Genomic DNA, 21296 nt, shown 5'->3' with positions numbered 1-21296 from the left:
CACAGGGCTTTGCGTAATATCTATGCGCTGCACCACGAATGTACACATTTACAAAGTGTGCACAATTTATTTTAATAAGCTGCCTTATTATGAGGAAACCATGAAGGTCTCCCTCAGAGGTAAATACTTTTTTTCAAATGAAGTATTTGATTAACATTTCCTTTCTCAAGGAATATCTTGGTATAAGCGAAAGATTAAAGATAGCGAGTGTGACTGGGATAATAGGAATGACTAATTGTGCAGATTGTTTGGAAGATAAAAAATGGTTCATTTTAGCTTTTTTTTGGGCTAAAATGTTTGTGGTTTGAAAGTCATGCGTGTATTATAACAACATGAAATGTGTGGCCCGGCTGCTCCACAGGCCAAGGTGAAAGGTGGAATGATAACTGCACTTTTCATTTCAAACTTCAACATTTCCCATTAAAAGGGCAAGTGTCATCAAATGTGCACCAAAAGCTGTAGACCACAGCATCTGTCCATCACACGCTGCTTCCGAGGTCACATTGAAGAAAAAAAAATCCAAATGGCTGCGGCGATGGAAATTCCTAGAAACTGTATTGATGTTAAAATAGAAAAAAAACGTACGAATCTCACTCTCTCGCAAACAGTGAACATTTCAATCGCTTAAAATTCATGCTTGTAAAAATTGGACAAATAAACTAGACCACCAACGATAACCTAAATTGCGTATTTGTGTACATTACGCATGTTTAATGGCCACTTGTGAACAATTTTAGTTTGCCTTCAAATTGTACACGGGGCTCTCGTGAAGGAAGCTGCATTCTTGCTTGGCATGTGGCCACAAACGCAGGTACGATTTAAGTTTAATTTTGTCCATTGAAAACGACTGTGGCTTTTATACTGCACAAGTGAAATTACTTAAACGTCGTCTTCATGTCTTCTGTAAATGCCTGCTCATCCATATACCGAATGTGCGTGTTTAAATTCCACTCGCCGATTTCTTATTAATAATGGAAGACCGCCAATAGAAATGGTTACAGTCTACGCAACCAACTTTAGTGTAATTCCATACGAAAACGATGACGTGACATTTGTATTTCTTTTATTTGTTTGCATGATATGGCTCGTCAATCACGAAGAGCAAATTAATATCCCTTTTGATTTAAATAAAGAGGGGCTCTGCAGGAAACCCCGTGTCAGCTCTTTCCGGCAGCACACACCACTCCCCGTTGGTAAGCGATTTTGTAATCTCTATAATAACTCGGAAGAATTTGAACAATGGAATCGGTCATCCCATTACGGTGAAACGTCACGCCGCGTAAGGTCGCCCGGTTATCACAAAAGACGTCATCTTGCCGCATTCCAGTTTTTTTAATGGAGTGCAAAGGTCACAATGAATTATTCACGCTGAGCTGGCCAGAGGATGAGAGGGCCTTTCTGTGTGCATTCTCAAGAGCCTCTGAATGGTCCATTTCTCTGCACCCCTCCGTGCAACTTCAAATATTTACTCACAAATAACAGCGGGTGGGGATAGTCTAAGGGGCTGAGCTTTGGAGTCAACATTCACATTCCTTTGACAATTACATTCGCCCCATGGAAATAAGTTACAGTACTGCAGGCGGGAGTTTCTCCTTGAAACCTAATACCCGTTTGGATCACAAGAACAACGTTTCCTTTAGTTCAAGAAATAAAGATACAATACACAGAATAGATGCCACGTGTATCAAGAGTGACTGTTGATGCATGTCCCTTGCGGGACTGCTCACTGCGGTTAATAAACATCACTCATTCCAGCTCTCTTAAAACTCAGAACATGCTGATCCTTCTCTTAATGACTCGTATGAATCAGCATAACCCTCTGTGCATTATGGATCCTCGCACACTCGAGCCTTGCTTTTAGATCACTGCAACCTTCTGTCCAGTTGCATCCCTGGGAGACGTCCTGAAGGCACACATTTGTTATTTTTTGGGGGGGGGGTAAAATAAATAAAACAGCAGCGTAACAGTAGTTGTTAGTATGACGGACCTGGCTTGTGCTCCATGTTTGTGACCGGCTTTGTGGAATGAATGGCCTTCTTGTGCGAGAGACTTTCATGTGTGTCTCTAAACAAAAGAACACTCACGTTCAATGTACTGAACAGGGCGACGGGGACAGGAGATAGCAGAGCCTACTCTCTTCTTAGTTGAGCACTCAATGTGATAACTCGTGTGTCGTGCATGGCCTCCCTTATCCCTTCCCTCCCCTGTGCCTGCAGCAACAGGGAAGGGGGCCGTTATGAGCTCGGGAGGAAGAGGCTGGAATAGAAATGAGCTACAATGAGACGGAGCATTGCTACCCACGACGCCACTACCTCCACGCACCTTTGTGATGGGACGGGTGAACGGAACACGTGTTGTGCAAAGTAGAAGAGACACCCGTATTGGGCAACGTCGTCGAAAATAAAATGTTCCTTCATTAATGGCTCTGCGATGTGGTGTGTCGCGTGTTGTTCAGCACAATGTCCCACGTTTCGCTCCACGTGCTGGAAGCTTCTTAAGGAACTGAAACAGCACAACCACAATAACCTACGCGGTGGTATTGATCGATACTTGCATTGCCTTTGTACTGTTCGCCTTTTGGCGTTTTCTGATCTAGCACTAGTGAGACAAGGCCATAAAGATGGTTGTCTCTGGTGTAGGCCAATCAGTTTCAAAGACAATGCAAACATTATCGCAGCATGTTCGTTTGCATGTATTGCCACAAGTATTTGCGGCTAATGCAGACTTGATGCCTTGTAATAGGTATCTATTTGTCGTTTGATCACATTAACACCTCCTGTTTTATTGCCAGAAAGGTAAAAACCCATTCTTTTTTTTGTTTCATCAGTTTCGATTCTGGGCAAAAAAGGTATCATAGATTACATTGTTCATCTTCCCACCAAAGTCTCGCCTAAGAGCTGAATAACCGTTTGGAGGATCATTACACGTGGGCAGTTTGTTACACTGCTGTACTTCAGGAGTATTTTGCATAGGAAGTGCCCCCTTGCTGCTCCTGCCGACGATGGGAGTCTCAAGCACATCATCTCAACGTGGTCCACCAACCCCACCCCCCACCTCCATTTTGCTGCATTGCAGGTGCGCAGCCATCGCCACACCCAGCCAAACAATCCTTTAGAACTACATTCCAGAATGGAGAATCATCCCTGAAGAAAAAAAGGTAGGGAAAAGTGCACGCCATAGGCTTTTTAAGCCTCCCTGGCTGCTGCCTTGAAGCAGCAGCCAGAGTGTGAATTGATTCAACAAAATGCTGCACCGAGTGTGCCGTGTAATACACAGTGAAATTACTCAAACCAATCATATTGTCGCCCAGTGCCAAATGGTTTTGTAATGAGTTTAGAGACAAGAAAAAAAACAATTTCGTAGGTCACAAAGGAAAATATTTAAAAACCAGCGGCAGGGAAGATTTGTGTTCATTTATTTTCCTTCATCACAGATATTTATTGATAGAGGGATTTTTTTTTTTTGGGGGGGGGGGTGTTTTTGCTGATATACCATCCACAGTTAAGAAAAGTTTACCTGTGGTGCTGCTTGTAACGAGACAGTTTACAAATGGATTTGCAGCAGGGTACTATAATTTAGGTTTTGTTAAGATTCACGCATCTGGTTCTGTTACGGCGAGTACGCGTAGCCAATCGCACGTAAGCGTTCGCCATCACATGCGTATTTTAAACAAATGAAATATGCTAACAAAATGTAATAAATTCACAAAGCATGACCAAAAATGTGTTTGAGAACTGGCTGTAAACTTTATGTAAACTCCTCTTACCGAGTTTTTTTTTTAAAGCCACATGTGACCATTAATTTGCTCACATGTGATTGGTTCAATGCCCCATCAATCTTGCTCAATTGGGCCACTCAGCTCTCAGCCGCTTGGCGGCAGTCGCACAGATTGTGGCATAGACAAGGGGGACTTCAAGGAGGATTGCGTCTCCACAGTATTTTACCTGCTCTTACTCTCTCAATTTGTTTCCTCGCAAACAAAACAGCGAGCACTTCTTCTTAGTTTTTTCCCCAGCGGTGCCCGGCAAATGAGTCGGTTTTCTCCTGAATTTGAGTCTCGCGTGCATCGGCTGTGGGCATGCGTTGCTCTGTGGGACCTCGTTTTTTGATCAACGGGCTTGATGGATTGAAGTGCCTCCTGTTCGTTCCATAATCTTGCACGTTTTCTACGCTAAGCGGGAATAAATACGAGGCGCATTCAGGCGCAGTGTTGCCAGCGGAACGACAAAACACACCATATAAATTCCACATTTCTCAAAGCAACACACAGACACGTTTAACCCAGGTACGTTTGTCCACGTATTCCTATCCATTACGGGTTTACATTCAGAGACTTCACGCCTAACACAAAGGCGCATTTGAAATGTTTGCTCTTGATTTAGTTTCTCACCCTCACGGGGCGCAAATAGCTAAAACTACACCTTCACCTTTGGCCCTGCATATATGTTGTATTTGCGTGCGAATTCTTTGAATCATAACACCGAGCGCCAGAAGGAAAATAAAAACCACACCACAAAGGTTGGCCCACAATGTGAGGTTGTCAGGGTCGTTACACAAAATAAACAGAAAGTGCTTTCTCGTATGCATGCACACGTATTACGACGCTTAAATAACAGTTTACAGCCCGCCGAGAAATACAAAATATTACACAATTCCCCCGTAACGACTGACTTGGTGGTGCATGTAGGACGTGCAAATGTGTAAAACAAAGCTCGTACTGTAAACGCCAACCACGGATATGAACTCAAACAAGGTCCGAGGCAACAAACAGCAAACGTCGCGCCGATAAAAACTCGCGGACGCGATTGTGCTTATCTGGGTTTTCAAAGCAAGCCCCAACCATCATTCTGTTCACCCTCGGCATGCGCGGCTCCACATTCGTAACCCCGCTAATCAGCAGGGGTGCAGATCACCGATGGAAGGAACCAGGCAAAGACCGTGACCACCCGCCACCGTACGCCTCGTCCTGTATAAATATTAACGGAGCAATTAGAAGTGATTTTCGGTTAACAGCCCAAAGTGATGCAGAACTTCGGTCCGTCTGATGCCAGGACGTATGGCAAGTTAGCCTTGGCAAGTGCACGGCACGCACGCACTTCACATGCGCAGCAGGCAGCCAGATACAAGTCACTGGCGAAATTGCTTCAGGCAGCTGGTGTACCCACGGCGATTCCCTCAGATTTAGTTAGTGGCTGTATAAGTAAAAAAATACATAAAAATACAGTGCATTACATATGTTGTTCTACTGCTCTGGCATGATTTCTTTGATACAAATTAATTATACACTATTTAGTGTATATATGACATTAATTATATAAATGTATCCTTACTATCACTGCTGGATGAATGGCCCTAAATTGAATGTCAATTATGGGGGCTGTGTGACCATACTTTGCCACACTGGTCAGTGCAGAATTTTGAAGGGGAGCAGGGTGTAGGACTAGTTCAGACATTGGGGCTTGCCGAGTTCATAGCAGAGCGAGCTAACCACTGTGCCACTGCTCCATCCCCCCCCCCCCCCCAATGATATTACGGTACAGGACTGGTCCGTCTATGAGCTGTGAAGAATGGCCATTGCAAAAGAAAACACGTCGCCGCATGGAATACTTTTTAAGGCAGTGTCATTTATGAATGCAGAGTTTTTTGTGTGCTTGTGAACTACTGCCAAGACGGTATCAGCGAATCATTTGCACTGCTGAATTAACGTATTGTATGTGGAGTGTAGAACTGTACATGCAACACTGCGACAGTCCACATTATTTCTACAATTACTTTCAAAAGCCAAACACATGCAATTAAATTGCTGATTTTATTCAACAAAATATGATCAAATTATTTTGGTTTCCAATTGCCACTCATGTTTGAATACAGCACAACACTAAAGTATACTTTTCCAGCATATAGTTCACGGTTCTTCTGAAAATCAGTGTTGATGAAAATATCAAAACACATTAAAAAAAACACTACTAAGTTGCACGTTGTACTTTTTCACATTTATCTACATGGCTAAGATATATATTAAAAAAAAGTGTAATCACACAACAAGAAACTGAATAATAATCCAAAGCAATTGCCTCACTGTGATGGAAATATTTAATTCACATTGTGCTTGTTCCGTTGTTCCTCCGTGCCTAGCTAATGGCGAAATGAAATGCAAAGCAACATTTTGGAAACAAATGTATTTTGATGTTGCAATTTGCTTCCTCGCCTATTAGTCTGTAATAGAGCAGCATTAGTATTCCGTGAACAGAGTTATGGTAATTGCAGTAATGTGAACACAATGACAGTGCGCAGCTGTGCTCGGATGAGAGAGAGTGAGCCGTCAATCAAGCCATGGAAACGAAAGGGGGGGGGGAAGAGAGAGAAGGGGTGGCCGGAACAAATTAGCGCCGTGCATCTGCGTGGATTCCGTGAGCTTCCCCTTGGAAACAGCCACGAAAAAGCCACACAAGGCCAAGGATGATGTGGGAACCGAGACGCCGGCAAGGAGGACCCCGGGGTTACGCGGACAAAAAACCGTGGGGCATTTTTCAATGGGAATAAAAGCCGCGTGTCGGCAGCACCTTTCTCGTCGCCCCACCCCCATCCCCCCAGTAAATCGGAGGCATAAATCAATTCGCTAAAACGTACAATTCTCACTTTCTTTCTATTTTTTTTTAAAGAGGTGCGCGCTCGCAAGCAGATGCCACCGCCGCAAGTGCCGATGCCTCGGAGACAATTTTTGTAAAACGACGGTGAAATACGTTTTTAATGTCCCCTGTTTGTTATTAAGTGGGCTGGGTTGTTTGTCTCTCCCCCGCCTTCTACACCGGCACCTGCCACCTGCCTCCGCCAATGTAATAATCTGGGCACCCCCGCCGGAAGAAATGCAAACTCACCGTTCACCTGACTTTGCGGGGGTAATTCCTTGCCCCCCCGCCCGTCCACCACCCCACTGAGGGGTGGCAAGCACGTACGTTTTGTAAACTCGGCATTTCGAGTGCCTCGACTCTTTCTTCATAACCGCGGTGCCTCTTCCCCCCTTGCCATCTGTCCAGCGCTACTTGTCCTCACTGCAAGCACGCCCTGTCCCCCCACCCACCCCCAAAGCAACAAAATACCAGCAGTTCGTGTTGTGGTGGATTGTCCTTACAATCACTTAAACAGCAATCGGAGCTTATAATTCCATTTCCCCATTGACTTTTAGTCAATTATCTTCCACGAGGTTGTTGCTGAAACAATATTGCTCCCTGGGCTAACATTTATTTATTTTATTTATTTTTGCAATGTTTCAGGGAGGCACTGATAAGTTTTATTTTAAGTGTGGCATCTAGTTTACATTCATGCCAGGCAATGGTTGGATCATAAACGCTCAATTTAGGGATGGGAGGAGAAAAGTAAGCCGGCAGCCATTGTTTAAATCGTTTTACCTACCCTGGCTTTTTAAATCAGCTCCTTAAAGTTGTGTTTGTAATGACGTCTGCACCGTGGAATTTTTACTCTAAAAAAATATCATACTTACATAAGAAAAAAAATGTGTAGGGCTATTGTAAATGAATTTTTTTTATGGACTGTATAATGCCATAGTGCACACACCCCACTATATGTCAACGCAGACAGACAGAAAGGGGCCATTCAGAGTGACAGAGCCACTTTATGCTGCACTACCCCCCCACTGTGCTGCAACAACTGCCACCCCCCCACAAACCGAAGCTCACACCCCCCACACCCCTCCTCTAACTCACACACCCAACCCCCACGACAGCACAACCCAAAATGTACTTATCAGATAAGGGCCTCTGAAGCAAGTAAAACACACCCAAAGACCGATCAAGTGCCATCCCCATCCACAAGCGATGATAGCCTTACTTTATTGTGGCAACTCTTGAGGTTCGGGCATTCGAGCTCAAAAATAAATCAGGTAAAAGAGAGGGTGGGTCTTTATCCACTTATACCTCACACCAAATATATTATTATCTATACACAGAAACTGGAATTTGGTCCCCTTTGACTGTGTCTCTCATAACTCAGGGGGTTTCAACCTTCACTTTAGCATTGAAGCCCGACCTATCACCTCACTAAAAGGCACTATGAATTCTGAGAGATCAAATGATGCGGACAATGAAAATGTACGGCTTCAGAAATGAAAATGTCGTTCCATTAAAAAAATCTTTTAACACAAAAATTCCTTGACACGTAGTTCTCCCCCGCCCTCCAATGTGTTTTATGCACTTAGCTTCAAAATAAATGTTTGAAATTAAATGCATTTGAGCACTTCTAAATTTATTTGTGCCCTTGTGATTACACAAATTAATGTAATGATTCAAAAGGCAACCTCCACGTTATGTAGTAACATTTTTTGAAAGCAAAAATTACTCACTCCGTGTCACAAGGCATTTAAGTTTAATATTTTTTCATTTTGGAGAAAACATTGAAAACACTAAATCTATTGTGTTCACAATTAATTGCTAGTCTGGCAACACTATAGGCCTGTAAGCAAGTATTGCAGGTCTATAAAGTACACTCTTCAATACAATACAAATTTTATAAATTGTCACGGTACGCACAATTGTGGCAATCAGATTTAAAATGAGTTTAACACTGAGGTTTTAAATGAAATCATAATTGTCTTCTATCGTTAATATTTAAAATGCTATTTCAAGTTAATGGGCCCTCTTGTTGGACACAACACAACGGGCAGGTGGGGCTGGCCCTGTGGCAGGCTGTATGGGTTGCATTTCAGAGGTGGACTTTGATACCACCTACCGTCCCCTACCATTTAAAAACATTCAGGGTCCGTGGGACATTTACGGCCAAAGTTGGCTACCATATGTGGCCAGAGTTGGCTACCATATGCGGGCAGCGCAGCCAGACGAACACGTCCAACGCACTGCACGCCGCCATATAAACAATAAACAATGCTTCCTTGTGAAACAGCCGTCGCACCGACCAATTCAAGAAAGTGGCATTGCTAAATTGGCTTGTACATAACATTTTGCTTCTGCCGAGTTAGTAACCAAGGCGTAATTGTTCACGTTAAATAATTTTATACTGTGTTGTGCTATTTGTAAATGGTGCATTTCCGCTTGCCCAACTGCAAATGGCAATTCGGTGTACGGTGCATTACTGTAAGCGGTGCATTTTGATACCGCGTTTGAGTCTGTGGATAGTGTACGGTGGTTACAAAATGACGACGCCAGTTATTGCTACGTGCGGTGAATGGGCTCGCTTATTGCCGCTGCCTCTTCGTCAGCGCACAGGTACCGCTTTCTGCAGACGTGAATTGCGCGCCGCAAAAACCCCTGGCTTTCCACAGAACACTCGATTCATCAGCAAAAGCGAAACCGGGCAGTTTGTAGCGGGCAGGAATAAATCGTGCACACTAAAGTGGGAACTGTTTTGACGAGCGCCGTCATCCTGGAGATGATATGGAGATCCACGGGATTTACGCGCACGTGGCAATCCGGCTGTGAAATGGCACCGCTCAGCGCAAAGCGGTCCCAAAAGCTCCTTCCCGTCGGCACGGAGAGCACGCGCCTGCGTCCCACTGGATGCGAGTCGTAACCTGTCCTCTGCATGTTGTACACGCGTCGACACGGTGCCTCTAACCTTTTAGGCCACTAATAGACTACATCGTGGAAAGATGACAGCGGCATCAGCGAAATCTTGGCCTTCCGTGTGTTTCTATGGGCTTGTGCCACCAACTCTATCTATATATATACCGACAAAACAAACTAGTTTCTCAAAAAAATCACAAAAGTGTTTTTTTATTAACAATCCAGGCGTGTGTGTATTTCATAAGACTGCAAACTCATAAATAAGTAAAGGAACAACTGCCTTGGAGGGAAAGACGTACAGAATTGTGTGCGCTTTCAGGTGATGTTTGTTACAAGCTCCAGACACGGTGTGTACCAATGCTTGTCAAGGTATTACAAAACAGTGGCAGTAAGTGGAGAATGGGTTGGGGGGGGCGTTGGGGGTGGTTGTGAACAGCTTTACGAAACAATTTGCTGATATGCTTGATCCATTTAAGACGCAAGTTGGGGGGTGCTTTAGAGAAGTATCCACCCACCCAACCTCCACCCCCCCTTTATTCAAAGCTTGCCACTGGCTTTGCACTTTTGTGCTTTTTACACCGACTGGCGAACAATTGCACGCCTCAACAATGGATTCTGCGCTTGCGTGCCCGCTGCCAGACCCACATTCTGGAAGCGTGATGATTGTTATATCAGTATATTTTTATTATTACTACTACTTCAGTGTGTGTTTGGGGGCGCACCCTGTGTTTTGACACAAAATGGTGGCAATGCTGATCTTGCAGCAATGCCTGGAGAGCCTCATTGAGCCACAGTGCCTGCAGAGCCACATTACTTATATTATTACCTTTTTTTAATACATCCAATTACCCCCACGTATGTATTACAGCCCCCTATTTGGCTAATAGCCATTGTGATAAATGACATCGTATTTACTTACCGCACTTCTCACAATGCAATTTTATAAAAGGCGCTTTTATGTCAGTTTCATTGTTGTTGCTTGCATTTCAGTCAAACGCAACGCATAAAAAATACACGATGCCATGCGTTTAAACGTACACCGTTTAACATGACGCTTGAAGACATATCCAATCTTCGATTGTAGCGTTCAACAACATTTTTACCATGGATATTCATTCAGTTTTTTTTTCTCAAGGTCAGAAAGTTCTTTAAAGAAAATCCGAGAAAAATGTCCTAATGGCCGCACAACCGACGCTCTGGCAAGAACAGTTACGCCAACCAATATCAACTTCAAGATCAACACAACTGCCACAAAGAAACTGGTCACAGCGGCAACAAAATCAGCCACAGTAACAAACACGCTTTTATTTTAATTCAGCAGCAATATCCGATGGGACAAGAGGGCCCTTCTAAAGCGACACAGGACACCATGTGCTTGCATGAATTGCAGACTTGCTCGTGATCTTGGCTTATAGTGCCTCTGTTTTTATGCAGTTACACAGTAAATAGTTTACACTGAAAAAAAAAAGGAATAACTAAAAAAAACGTTCAGTACACTTTAATCATTACCGTCAGTTCAGGAAAACTTTACGTCCGTTATATATTATTGTTTTTTAAGAACATGACTGTTTTATATAGTTGACAAATTGTACAACCTTTGAGAGATACCTAGGAGAGAAGCGGCGAAGTACTACCGAGTTTTAAACTAATGTCCTGTTAATATATTCCACAGAAACGGAATGCTTGTAATGTACTTGAATTTTATCTAATTGTGGATTTAAAAAATAGCATGCACAATTGTAATAATGATGCATTGCTTCTTTATTTAACAATAATGGTATACTATACATTAAATTCAAATATAAGCACGGAAGTTTTGGCCAACAAATTAACCAACTTTTCTTTTTATTATTATTATGGAGCGTGTAACATAATAACGTGTAACATAATAATACGAAGGAGTTAAATGCGAATGAATTGTTACACTCAAGCAAGCCGAGTTGAAGCACGGTGCATTAAAATTAAAAAGTCAGAAATAAAATATTAAATTACTCCACATAAGCCCAAGCCAATGCTCATATGTGTCATTTTTATTTTTTTTGTGTGCCGTCTGTGTAAATGTAATATCTTGTTCTGTCTTTCATCATGCGTTGCGCTGGCTCATGCTCAAGCAAAACGTCCCACTCTAGGCTGTGCATTTATTACTCAAGAGAACCAAGGCTGGATTTAGCACGGGATCGCTGCCAATTTTACATTTTTAAAGGCTCCAGCGATTCTGGCACATTGTAACACATTTTCACCCTTTACAAAGGGCCCCTTGATTGTAAAGTGTTTACTTAATAAGTTAATAGCCATTTATGAATGTAAAATTATTCAAAATGAGATACAAAGAAGCCACTGGCATTGTAGGGAATAAGGCATTTAATTGTTTCAAAAAGGCAACGAGGGATGGCTTTTAAAAGTTTCCGTTGAAGCCAGGGACATTCCACGCTTATCTACCATGTCACTGCTGATTACATTCACTGTACAGGAAATAATACACTGTTGTACTTTATGAAAGCAAAATTAATTGTACTGCATTAAAATGTTGAACAAAAATTACGCTGCACGTACAATGCCCTCGACACAATCCACATGTATTCTACTTACCGATGTGAACGCTGCACACGCATTGCGTTGCACACTACGTGAACGTGGAATGAAAATATATTTTGCAATATATTCACATATAGGGAAGAAGCAGTAGCATACAATGGGGAAACGATGGCAGACAACGGTTAGCGCACCGCATTATGAACCCAGCTTCCTAAGTTATATTCCCAGCCAAGGGTCAACATCAGTGGAAAGTGATATTTGAAACGTGTCCTTGGCACTCATCCTTCACCAGCAGGCTCTGACCACCACGGTGTGGAGAGGCCTTTATCCAGCAGTGGATTGACGGAGGGGCTGTACAAAATTACACGCTAAACATACATGAATGAAAATGAGAACCGTCATTCGATATATTGTATTTTGATGAGATGCTCACTATTCGTCACACGCTGTTTCAATATACCGTACGTGTTATTTTTGCTCCACTGTATATTTTTCATTGCGAAATGTATACCTTTTACACCAAATTCATCATGGGAATGAATGAGTGATAAAACAGCAATGCCCGGCTGGGTGAATTGATAAAGGACAATATTTCTTTTTGCACATAACAATTCAATCGTGTAATGTTTTGAGATGATTGATGAGCCTATTGGCTGGCAGGGGATAACCTATCTGTGACCTCACTGAAAACAATGCAGATCTACTCCAGAATCACACGATGGTGAGTAATGGCTGAAACGACCCCCAGGAACCACAATGCTTTATCTGCAAATCAAGCTTACAATGTGGCTTCAATCCATACAGGAACTGCCAACAAAAATATATCAATTGTATTCACTGCAATGTATCTGAATGCAGTAATGCGAGCCAAAAGCCTGGACTGGATACCATTCCCCAGACGGAATGGAGTCATACTGACAGCCATGGAACGTGTTTCTTGAACATCTGGAATTTTACGCCCAGAGCAATAGCGGGGCTTTGACAGCTGTCACTTCAGCACATCGCAAGTGCTTTGCCTGTAAGTGTAACTGGAAGTCCTGAGCAATACTTTGGAATGATCGAGGCTTTGATTTTAACTCTGTGATGAAGACTGCAAAATGCCCAGCACGGATTTTCCAAAGCACCCGCATCCGCTGTGCCGCGTAGAGCTCGCTAAACACAACCTCGAGGTCTCGGTGAAATGCACGTTGAATTTAAAAAGCCACATCCGACGCTGGTGAACCTGGTCTGCTTAATCTCACTCCACAGTGCTCTGCTTAATATGAAACCTCGGGGAACTTCACAATTTCCAGTGCAATAAAAAAGCGCAACTTTCAAAGTCCACATGAAAGCTAAAATAGCCGTCATTTTGGAAGTACTATTTTTAAAATGTACACTTTGAAGAAGATTGACACTCTCACTAATGCGTTTTGTAAAGTGTAAAATGCCCCCCCCCCTTTCTTAACTGTAAATATAGCCGATACATTATGTTGAAACTCCTTATTATTGGATCAAAGTTTTAGAAAATGTCTGGGCACTTGAGCTCGGGTTCACACTGCACGGGTTAAGGATTTTCACAATGCGTTAGTCTCAAAACACGAGAGAACACAAGAAACTCTACGGCACACGTAGCACAAGCTTTTGTCAAATGATCTGTCAAAACAGTTTACTCAGCCGAACGACCCGGGCGGCCGTTCCTCTTTGGGGGTGCGGCAAAAGCTCGTTGTTGGACCTTTAAAACGGGGTAATGGTGCAGACCAGCCGATACTCCTCGGAAAGCAAAGCCGCGGGGTCCAAGTCTTGGAAATTTACACATTCTGTACACGAAAGCACAAGACCCCGGGTACAACTAACCTTCTTCCTAGACAGAGGGCGTCCGTGCAATATTGCACAAAGCAAAGGAGCGGCTGTTTGCACGCTGATAAGGCGAAGGAGGGTGTTGATGAAAAAAGTCACCAACACAGCACGCACAATATAATTTGGATATTGTAACATTATTACAATTTGGTGTTCGGGGGGGGGGGGTTTAGAGGCTTTCAGCTTGGGGGTCTTACAGCTGGCCCCTGCACAGTCTGTAAAGTGTTGGACAAGAAACGAGGGGGGGGGGTTAACACAGTTCGGCTTGGAATTACAATTTAAACTCAACTATTTTTATTTTACCCGGTAAGGCCCACTCTGAGCTGTATAGCTGTTTTTCAGAAGCGACCTGGCCACAAATGATAGCTCAACGCAGTGGCTTATCACGTGGAAATATATATCAGTCTCCAAATACCCTAAACGCGTGATTTTGTTTGTAAGTGTGGAGGGAAAAACCGGGAGGACTCAGAGAAAAATCCACGCGATCACGGGAAGAGCACGCAAACTCCAAATATACGGCAGGTGCGAGAGTCGGGGTCGAACCCACCACCCCCTGCATACCAGGCGAGGTAGTTAACATCTCGCCACCGTGGTATCTCATTAACTTGGCAGGCGGACGTAAAAAATGTATCGTGCTTGCGATTTTTAGCAGCTGTTTGATAACCCCTCTCTTGGCAACTTGCAGTCCACGATATATATGCTATATAGTTCCCTCCGTTAACTTGGCAAACACAAATCACACTGCAACAATTATGTAACCCGAATCCCAAATAACATTAAGTCCGACATTAGCCACCCTTTTCAGATGCTGTCCGAGCTCCAAAGCAATACTCAATTTAATTAAACTCTAAATTACTTCATCAGGATTACCCCCAATTTCAGGATTACCCCCCAATAGTCTGTGGGTGCCGTTTGCGCATGAGAGTAGATCAAGAATATAAATGCAACACAGATCATCGATTTGCACATTGATCAGCTGGTATGCCAGTAATGAAGGCACCAACGACACTACACCTCGTAAGCATACGGACAAGAGCCAAGCGAGCAACGAAATTGTGCAATATTCACTCATCCGCAAAAAATAAATGCTCAGTTTAACACAAAGGCTTTCGCGACCAATATTATTCATAATCAACGTTTTTGGGTTTAGATCGCGTTATTTATAAATGTGTCGTAACCCTCCACCACCCGACACGGCCAATCAGCAAAAAAGTGTCACGTTGACAAAAGACAAATAGTTCACTGCAAAATTTTTTTGTAAATGTTGTAGTTTCACGCTTCAACACACCGGTGGGCTAAAGCAGTGAACTATTTGTCTCAAAAACGTTGATTATGAAAATAAATGCTCTCTTTAAAAGAAAAAAACTCCTAACAAGGTGACAACAAGATCCTCTCTCTCTTGGCGCAAGCGAAACACTCCCCCGTTGATCGCCACAAGACGGCGCGTTCCAAGCGTGTGGGTGAAAGTCCTCCCCACGTAACCACATGCCCCTCGCTTTCGCTTGTGGATGCGATGGCTATCGCGTGGAAGAAGCGGTTCGCTATCACTGCTTGACAGCATGAATGGCGCATACAGGGCTAAGGGACAGCAGCCTTGCATGCGTGCAAACTACCCCCTCTCTCTCTCTGCTTAATCCCCACAACACTGTCCTGAAGATGCCTATCTCTTAGCACATGCACGGTTTTGTAGTCAATAGCAGTATAACGCGTAATATATACACACACACATAAACACGCCGGATCGGGAAACTGCATAAACAGTGTGGAAGAGTTGTTGGCAAAGTGTGACTCCACACTTGTGAATTTCGGGATGAATTTGGTCGCATTAAATTGAGGATATTTGTCACGCTTACATGTTATGTTATTGCACGCTCGTTTTGAATGTTGGAGTAGCAGTTTCCTGTAAATGACTATGGCATAGCGCAAAACATCCCAGAGAACAAACACAAATATGTGAATCCACTAGTTATCTAAACATATAATAACAATGGTCTTTTGTATGGGTGACCAGTGTCTGAATTTGCAAAGGAGATATTGTATCGCGTTGGGCAAGCGTTCACCTGCTTCTAAATAAAGGAAATTGAAAAAAATCGAGCCTTATCACATTGCAGATTACTCTCCTGTTAATGTTGTCAGTGGGCTTAAGAATGGGGGGTGGCGGTGGCATGGGCTATATGCGGTTTGGGTTACATATTGTTGAAGGATTCTGGGTCGGAGTCATGTTTAATAAGTGTGTTTTGCGAAGGCTTGAGTTTCACTTAATGGTCTCACAATATAAAGTGCACGACTCACGTACTGTACAATGGAGGTAGCTTTCAAAAAGCGTATTTTTTTATAATGCATATGCTGCACATTAAAAAATATATGACAATCAACATTTTGCTTGCGTTCAAAAGGTGTACCCTACAAACAACTCTCCCCACATATGTGACATACCAGCACACAATCATCACGAAGTAAATTAATGGTACCGAATTCAGCCTGCATTACATCTATAACGTAACTGTGAACGGTTTTTTTTGTTACTTTTTTAAAGCCACGCAGTTTTGCGTTTGCCAAATATCTTGATTTATATCATAAAAATGTCCCAGAGCATCATTGTCAACGCAGCAACGGCAGCAAACAAAATAGTCATTATACTCCAGACACATCAGTAGCATGAACCATGGGGTAAAATCCACTGCTAGATGAACGCGTCACCATACCACTTCGTCACTGGGATTTTGACCGAACTTTGCTATTAATTAGTGCGTAGTCCAAAACAAATCAGCTGTTAAGTTTTCTAATCCAACCCACCGCTGTATGCTTCTACATGCGGACATTTGAAATCTACATTCAAGAACGGCCAACCACATTATATACATAAAAAAAACTACTATAATAATTGTTCAATCTTGATTTGAAGCTTAATAATTGTTCACTTCACACCTGCTACGTTGTGGCTGCATAAAGTATTTAAAAACCAACTGACCAATTATGTAAAAAAGTGAAAATATTAACGATTTGACTTCCAATGCATGTGCCTGTTGTAATTCCATGGCCGTCTAAACGAGGTTATGTACTGAGCATGAATTGATTTGCATTTAGTACGCTTCGCTGTAATTCCTAAATAGCAATTGTGTTTCGTGCTAATATATCCGTCGACTAATTTAAACGTGAGATTAATGCCCTTTATTTTTACGAAGGCCTTATCCGACTCTAAACGTTAGATTTGCAGGAGGATCCCACGTCTGTATGCGTGGCCGGTTCCGTTAAGGAATTGGCACGTGTCAATAAATCGGGAGTACCCGAAGATAACCCAAGTGGAGATGGGGATGCTTACTACCATCTCCGCACAGATCGACTGAACAATCACAACACTCTACCGCCACCTCGTGGCCTAAGTGGAATTAATAACACAACAACCACCCGCCACTTACCAAACAAAAGCCCCAAAAAACACACAACCCGTTCGTTACAGCGCTGTCGTGATACAAAAAAACTAAAAAAAGCCTCCCATCGCTATTAATATTTAATACACGTCATTAACATCGCTTCGTACGTTACAGAGGATCCGAGAAAGACAGAGAGAGGAGTAAATAAATGAGGATAAGGACCGTCCCATGGCGCCAGTTGTCATTGCGAGAACATCGCGTTGAGAAAGTCGACGAATGCCACGTGAAGTCTTCGTTTCTACCATAGCGCCTCGGGGTCGTTGGCGTTACCACTCCATAAGTATATCGATGGGTGATCTGTACACGAAGGCATCGTCGGAGTCTCAAGAACCCCGTTAGCAGGAGGTATCCTTCAATTGATATGTTCGCACAATTCCTCGATGAGCACACACGTCGTTTAACCGCGTGATGTTGCCAACGTTTCGCTGCGGGGGCCCTCTTCAGGAACAGAACAGAGTAATTTTTTTTTAATCTCCCAACAAAACGTCAACCCGAAACAAACTCGCGTGTCGAGCCCGCAAACACCAGCTGTGTTAGCACAACCACGACACCCCCCCCCCACCACGCAGTGGACACACAACTAACAAGCACGACCTGACTTTGTCGGAACAAGGGGGCACACAAACACAACATATATACATCCCTACGGGTACACCAGCAACCACGCTTTGCGCGAACGTAACTTGCATTGACAATAATCGCATTGGGGGGCACGTCGATATAGTTTAAAGCAGGCACACACACACATACACGTGTGTGCATCCTACGTTGTGGTACAGGGTGAACAGCGTGGTGCCTGCCGGCTTCTGGTAACGCGTGAGCGAGCGCTCAGCTGACGGTGTCGCGGTGCTTTAGTTTACTCGCAATGCCCGACGACGACTTCGCCTCCCTTACTCGTCCGTCAAACAAGCGCGCACGTGAACGTGCAGGCGAAGCACAAAGCAACAATCACTGCCTGCGCGTACACACACCAGCATCATACACACCACACACACATACACACACCACATACACCATACACACACACAACACCATACATAACCACACAACATACACGCACACACCAGCAACACACAACAACATACACGCACACACCAGCAACGTACACACACACACAACACCATACACACCAGCAACGTACACACACACACAAAACACACACACCACACAGACCATACACCACACACACACACCATACACGTGCACGTTCGTACACACGTGCGCGTGTGTGAGCGCTGCGAGATTGTCAACCGGGGGATGATGAGCCGAGGATGCCGAGGGAGTTACGTTTCCCGTGCGCAGCCACAGACACAACGACACCCCCCCCCCATACCCCCACGTGTAGGGCCAAGTGTTGTTAGCGAGCACCTATTAAGGCCGGCACGGCACACGAGCGGGTGGCCAGCACCGCACCCGGCCGCCTTTGTCTCCCCAGTGGAGATGTATTTTTTGTATTACTATAAAAATTTTCACGCACCGCACCAGGTACTCATTCGAGGCCGAGTCGACCTAGACGAGGGACAGCAGAACCACTTCGCACAAGCGCCACTGGCGGTGGAGTCGAACTCGGCGCGCCGGGTTCGTAGTGCGGAGCGCTGAACGCGTTCACTTTACACACAGACACGGACGCAATCATCGATCATCACCACAACCATCATCACCATCATCACAACCATCATCACCATCACCACAACCATCATCACCATCATCACCTTGCCGCTGGTGTAGTAGGGGAAGGATGCGCAGCGAGACGGGTCGAGGCTCGAGTTGGGCTCTGCGGGAAAACATTTCCCAGCCGCCGGGGAATAGAATCTCAGGTCCATCGTGGCCACGGTCTTGTGGGTTGACTCCTCGCCTCTCGTCCCCGGTGATCGCGATGATGATGCTGATGATGGTCGATGTCTCTGCTGTTGCTGTTGTTTGTTTGTTTGTTCCCGTTGCTAATAATGAGTTTTCGTTTTAGGAACGCATGCGCCGTATAGACGCGCAATAACTGCGGTAACTAGGCGTGCGTGGTTTACTATTACAGCTAATTAGTAAATGCTATGAGTTAATGATCCGGTGCTGCTCGTGGGTTATCTCCTGTCCCTCCCTTCCCCCCCCAAACCCCGCCTGAGACTGCCGACAAACGCCGCTTTCACAGCAGTTCAACTGAACGCGTAAAAACCAGCGAACCCCGTGGCTCTCCGAGCCTCCTGCGACATCAGTCCGGGTCTCTTGTTCCTCCTTCTTCCTCCTCCACCTCCACCCTCCTCTTTTCCCTGTTAGCGATTTACAAAGTAGACAGCGGAAACCGGCGGTGGCAGACGCATCATCATCAGCAGCAGCAGCGGATGATGATGATGATGTTCAGGAGGCAGGCGACGGGATTGCGCGTCTTTGTGAACCAACTTAAGCCAAAGTTGTCGCGTTTAAAACTCGACACGGACACGCGCAAAAGTTAATTGCGTTCAACAAAAAGTCCCGACCGAGGGCGACTTTGATTGTTCCTCCACTTCGCGAGCCCCGTTAACTTCTCCCGGGACGCCAATTCCGAGTTCACCGTCGCTGTAGTTTCGAGAGCAGCAACCAAGAAAATTGATTCGACCAAAGTTGCGCTTATTACAGCATTCTTAATCTGTTCGCCTCTCTCCACCACCGACGCTGGCTGCTACTCTCTTCCTCTCCGTGTTGCGAATGTCTCTCCACCACCACCACCCCCCAGAGCCACGTCTCGCACCACCACCACCCCCCAACACAACAACCACCCCGCCTGTCTCACTCACGCGACAAGACGGCCGGCCCCCCTCTGATTGTCTTCCGAATCCAATGGCGCACAGCGAGAATATTTAGCGCGTTGGACTGCCCCCTTTCTAGTGATGATGATGATGTTATCCCAGCACGGGACGCGCCGCACGAGGTGACACAACAAAGAAAGGACGGCCAGGGAACAAGCGACTCCCGGCACCGACGATGCCGCTTGCCCCGTGGATGAGAAGCAGCACAACAACAATAACCACAGTCGCTCTTTGGAGCGGTCTCCCTTTGCTGCCTCGCTACTCCTGCTGCTGCTGCTGCTCAAGTCACAGGTTCCTACCACCACCAAAAAAAATAAAATAAAAATTGAGTAAATAATTGTTCTAGATGCTCGTTAAAGAGGCCCAAAAACCCCTATTTCCCCCCCACCCACCAACTCACGCAAAAAAATATATTTACGCGATAGAGTTAACTGCCTTTTAAACACGAGCTGTAATATTAGAACGTCAATTTTGCCGGTGGCCCCCTCCCCACCGCCAGCCACCTTTATATTATATTTATTTTATTTATTATTTAAACAAACTGCTTACAGCAATCACAGCTGCCCGTCAAAGCCACTATCAATCTCGCCGGGGGAGTAACATGCGGACGTTGGTCACGGCAAAGTGAGCGCTAATGCTCAGTACGGTCAAGCGCCCCACTGCTTAGGTGTTGGAAGCCCCGTGGTCGCCTGCGCAAGCCCCAGATCTCACCCCCCTCCCTCCTCCTCCCTCTCCGCCTCCTTACCCCCCCACCCCCCAGGGGGAGGGGTGGCTGGGCTATGATGGGATGGGGTGGGGTTGGGACTGTGAGTAATGCAATGGGAGGGGAGGGTTCGTGGAGCAGGGGAGGGAGGTATGATGGTGTCGTGGGCTGGGTTGGGATGGGTGGGGTTGGAGGGGGTTGCGCTGGGTGTGCGCAGCGCCAACGCACATCAGCTGCCCTGCCCACTTGTTATACGGGAGCGCGTAGACACCCCCCCCCTTCTGGTGTGGCTCACCCATCCACCAACCCACCCATCCACCAACCCACCCCACTCTCTCTTCCTGCTCGTTCATCCCCCACGCATCCACCCACCACTCCCTCCCCACCGCACCGGCCCCTACACCCACCCACACACCCCCCTTCTCTCTCTCTCTTCCAGTCGTGAGCACGAGAGATGAGCTGAGACCAGGCCCAC

General features: G+C 45.1%; 1 protein-coding gene across 4 annotated transcripts in view; it reads right to left on the bottom strand.

The window, feature by feature from the left end:
* LOC144936913 (TOX high mobility group box family member 3-like) overlaps positions 1-20825 on the bottom strand; it is a 71470-nt gene extending 50645 nt beyond the window's left edge. For all 4 annotated transcript variants that reach the window (XM_078864137.1, XM_078864136.1, XM_078864139.1 and 1 more), the window contains exon 1: positions 19054-20825. In XM_078864137.1, coding sequence (XP_078720263.1) covers positions 19054-19164 — 111 coding nt within the window. In that variant the 5' untranslated portion in view covers positions 19165-20825. The remainder of the gene's footprint in view (positions 1-19053) is intronic.
* Between the last annotated feature and the right edge of the window lie 471 nt (positions 20826-21296).

Source organism: Lampetra fluviatilis, chromosome 17 (genome assembly GCF_964198595.1).
Source record: "Lampetra fluviatilis chromosome 17, kcLamFluv1.1, whole genome shotgun sequence".
Taxonomy (NCBI): Eukaryota; Metazoa; Chordata; class Hyperoartia; order Petromyzontiformes; family Petromyzontidae; genus Lampetra; species Lampetra fluviatilis.
Note: the sequence above shows the minus strand (reverse complement) of the source record. Positions and strands in the feature narration are given on the sequence as shown.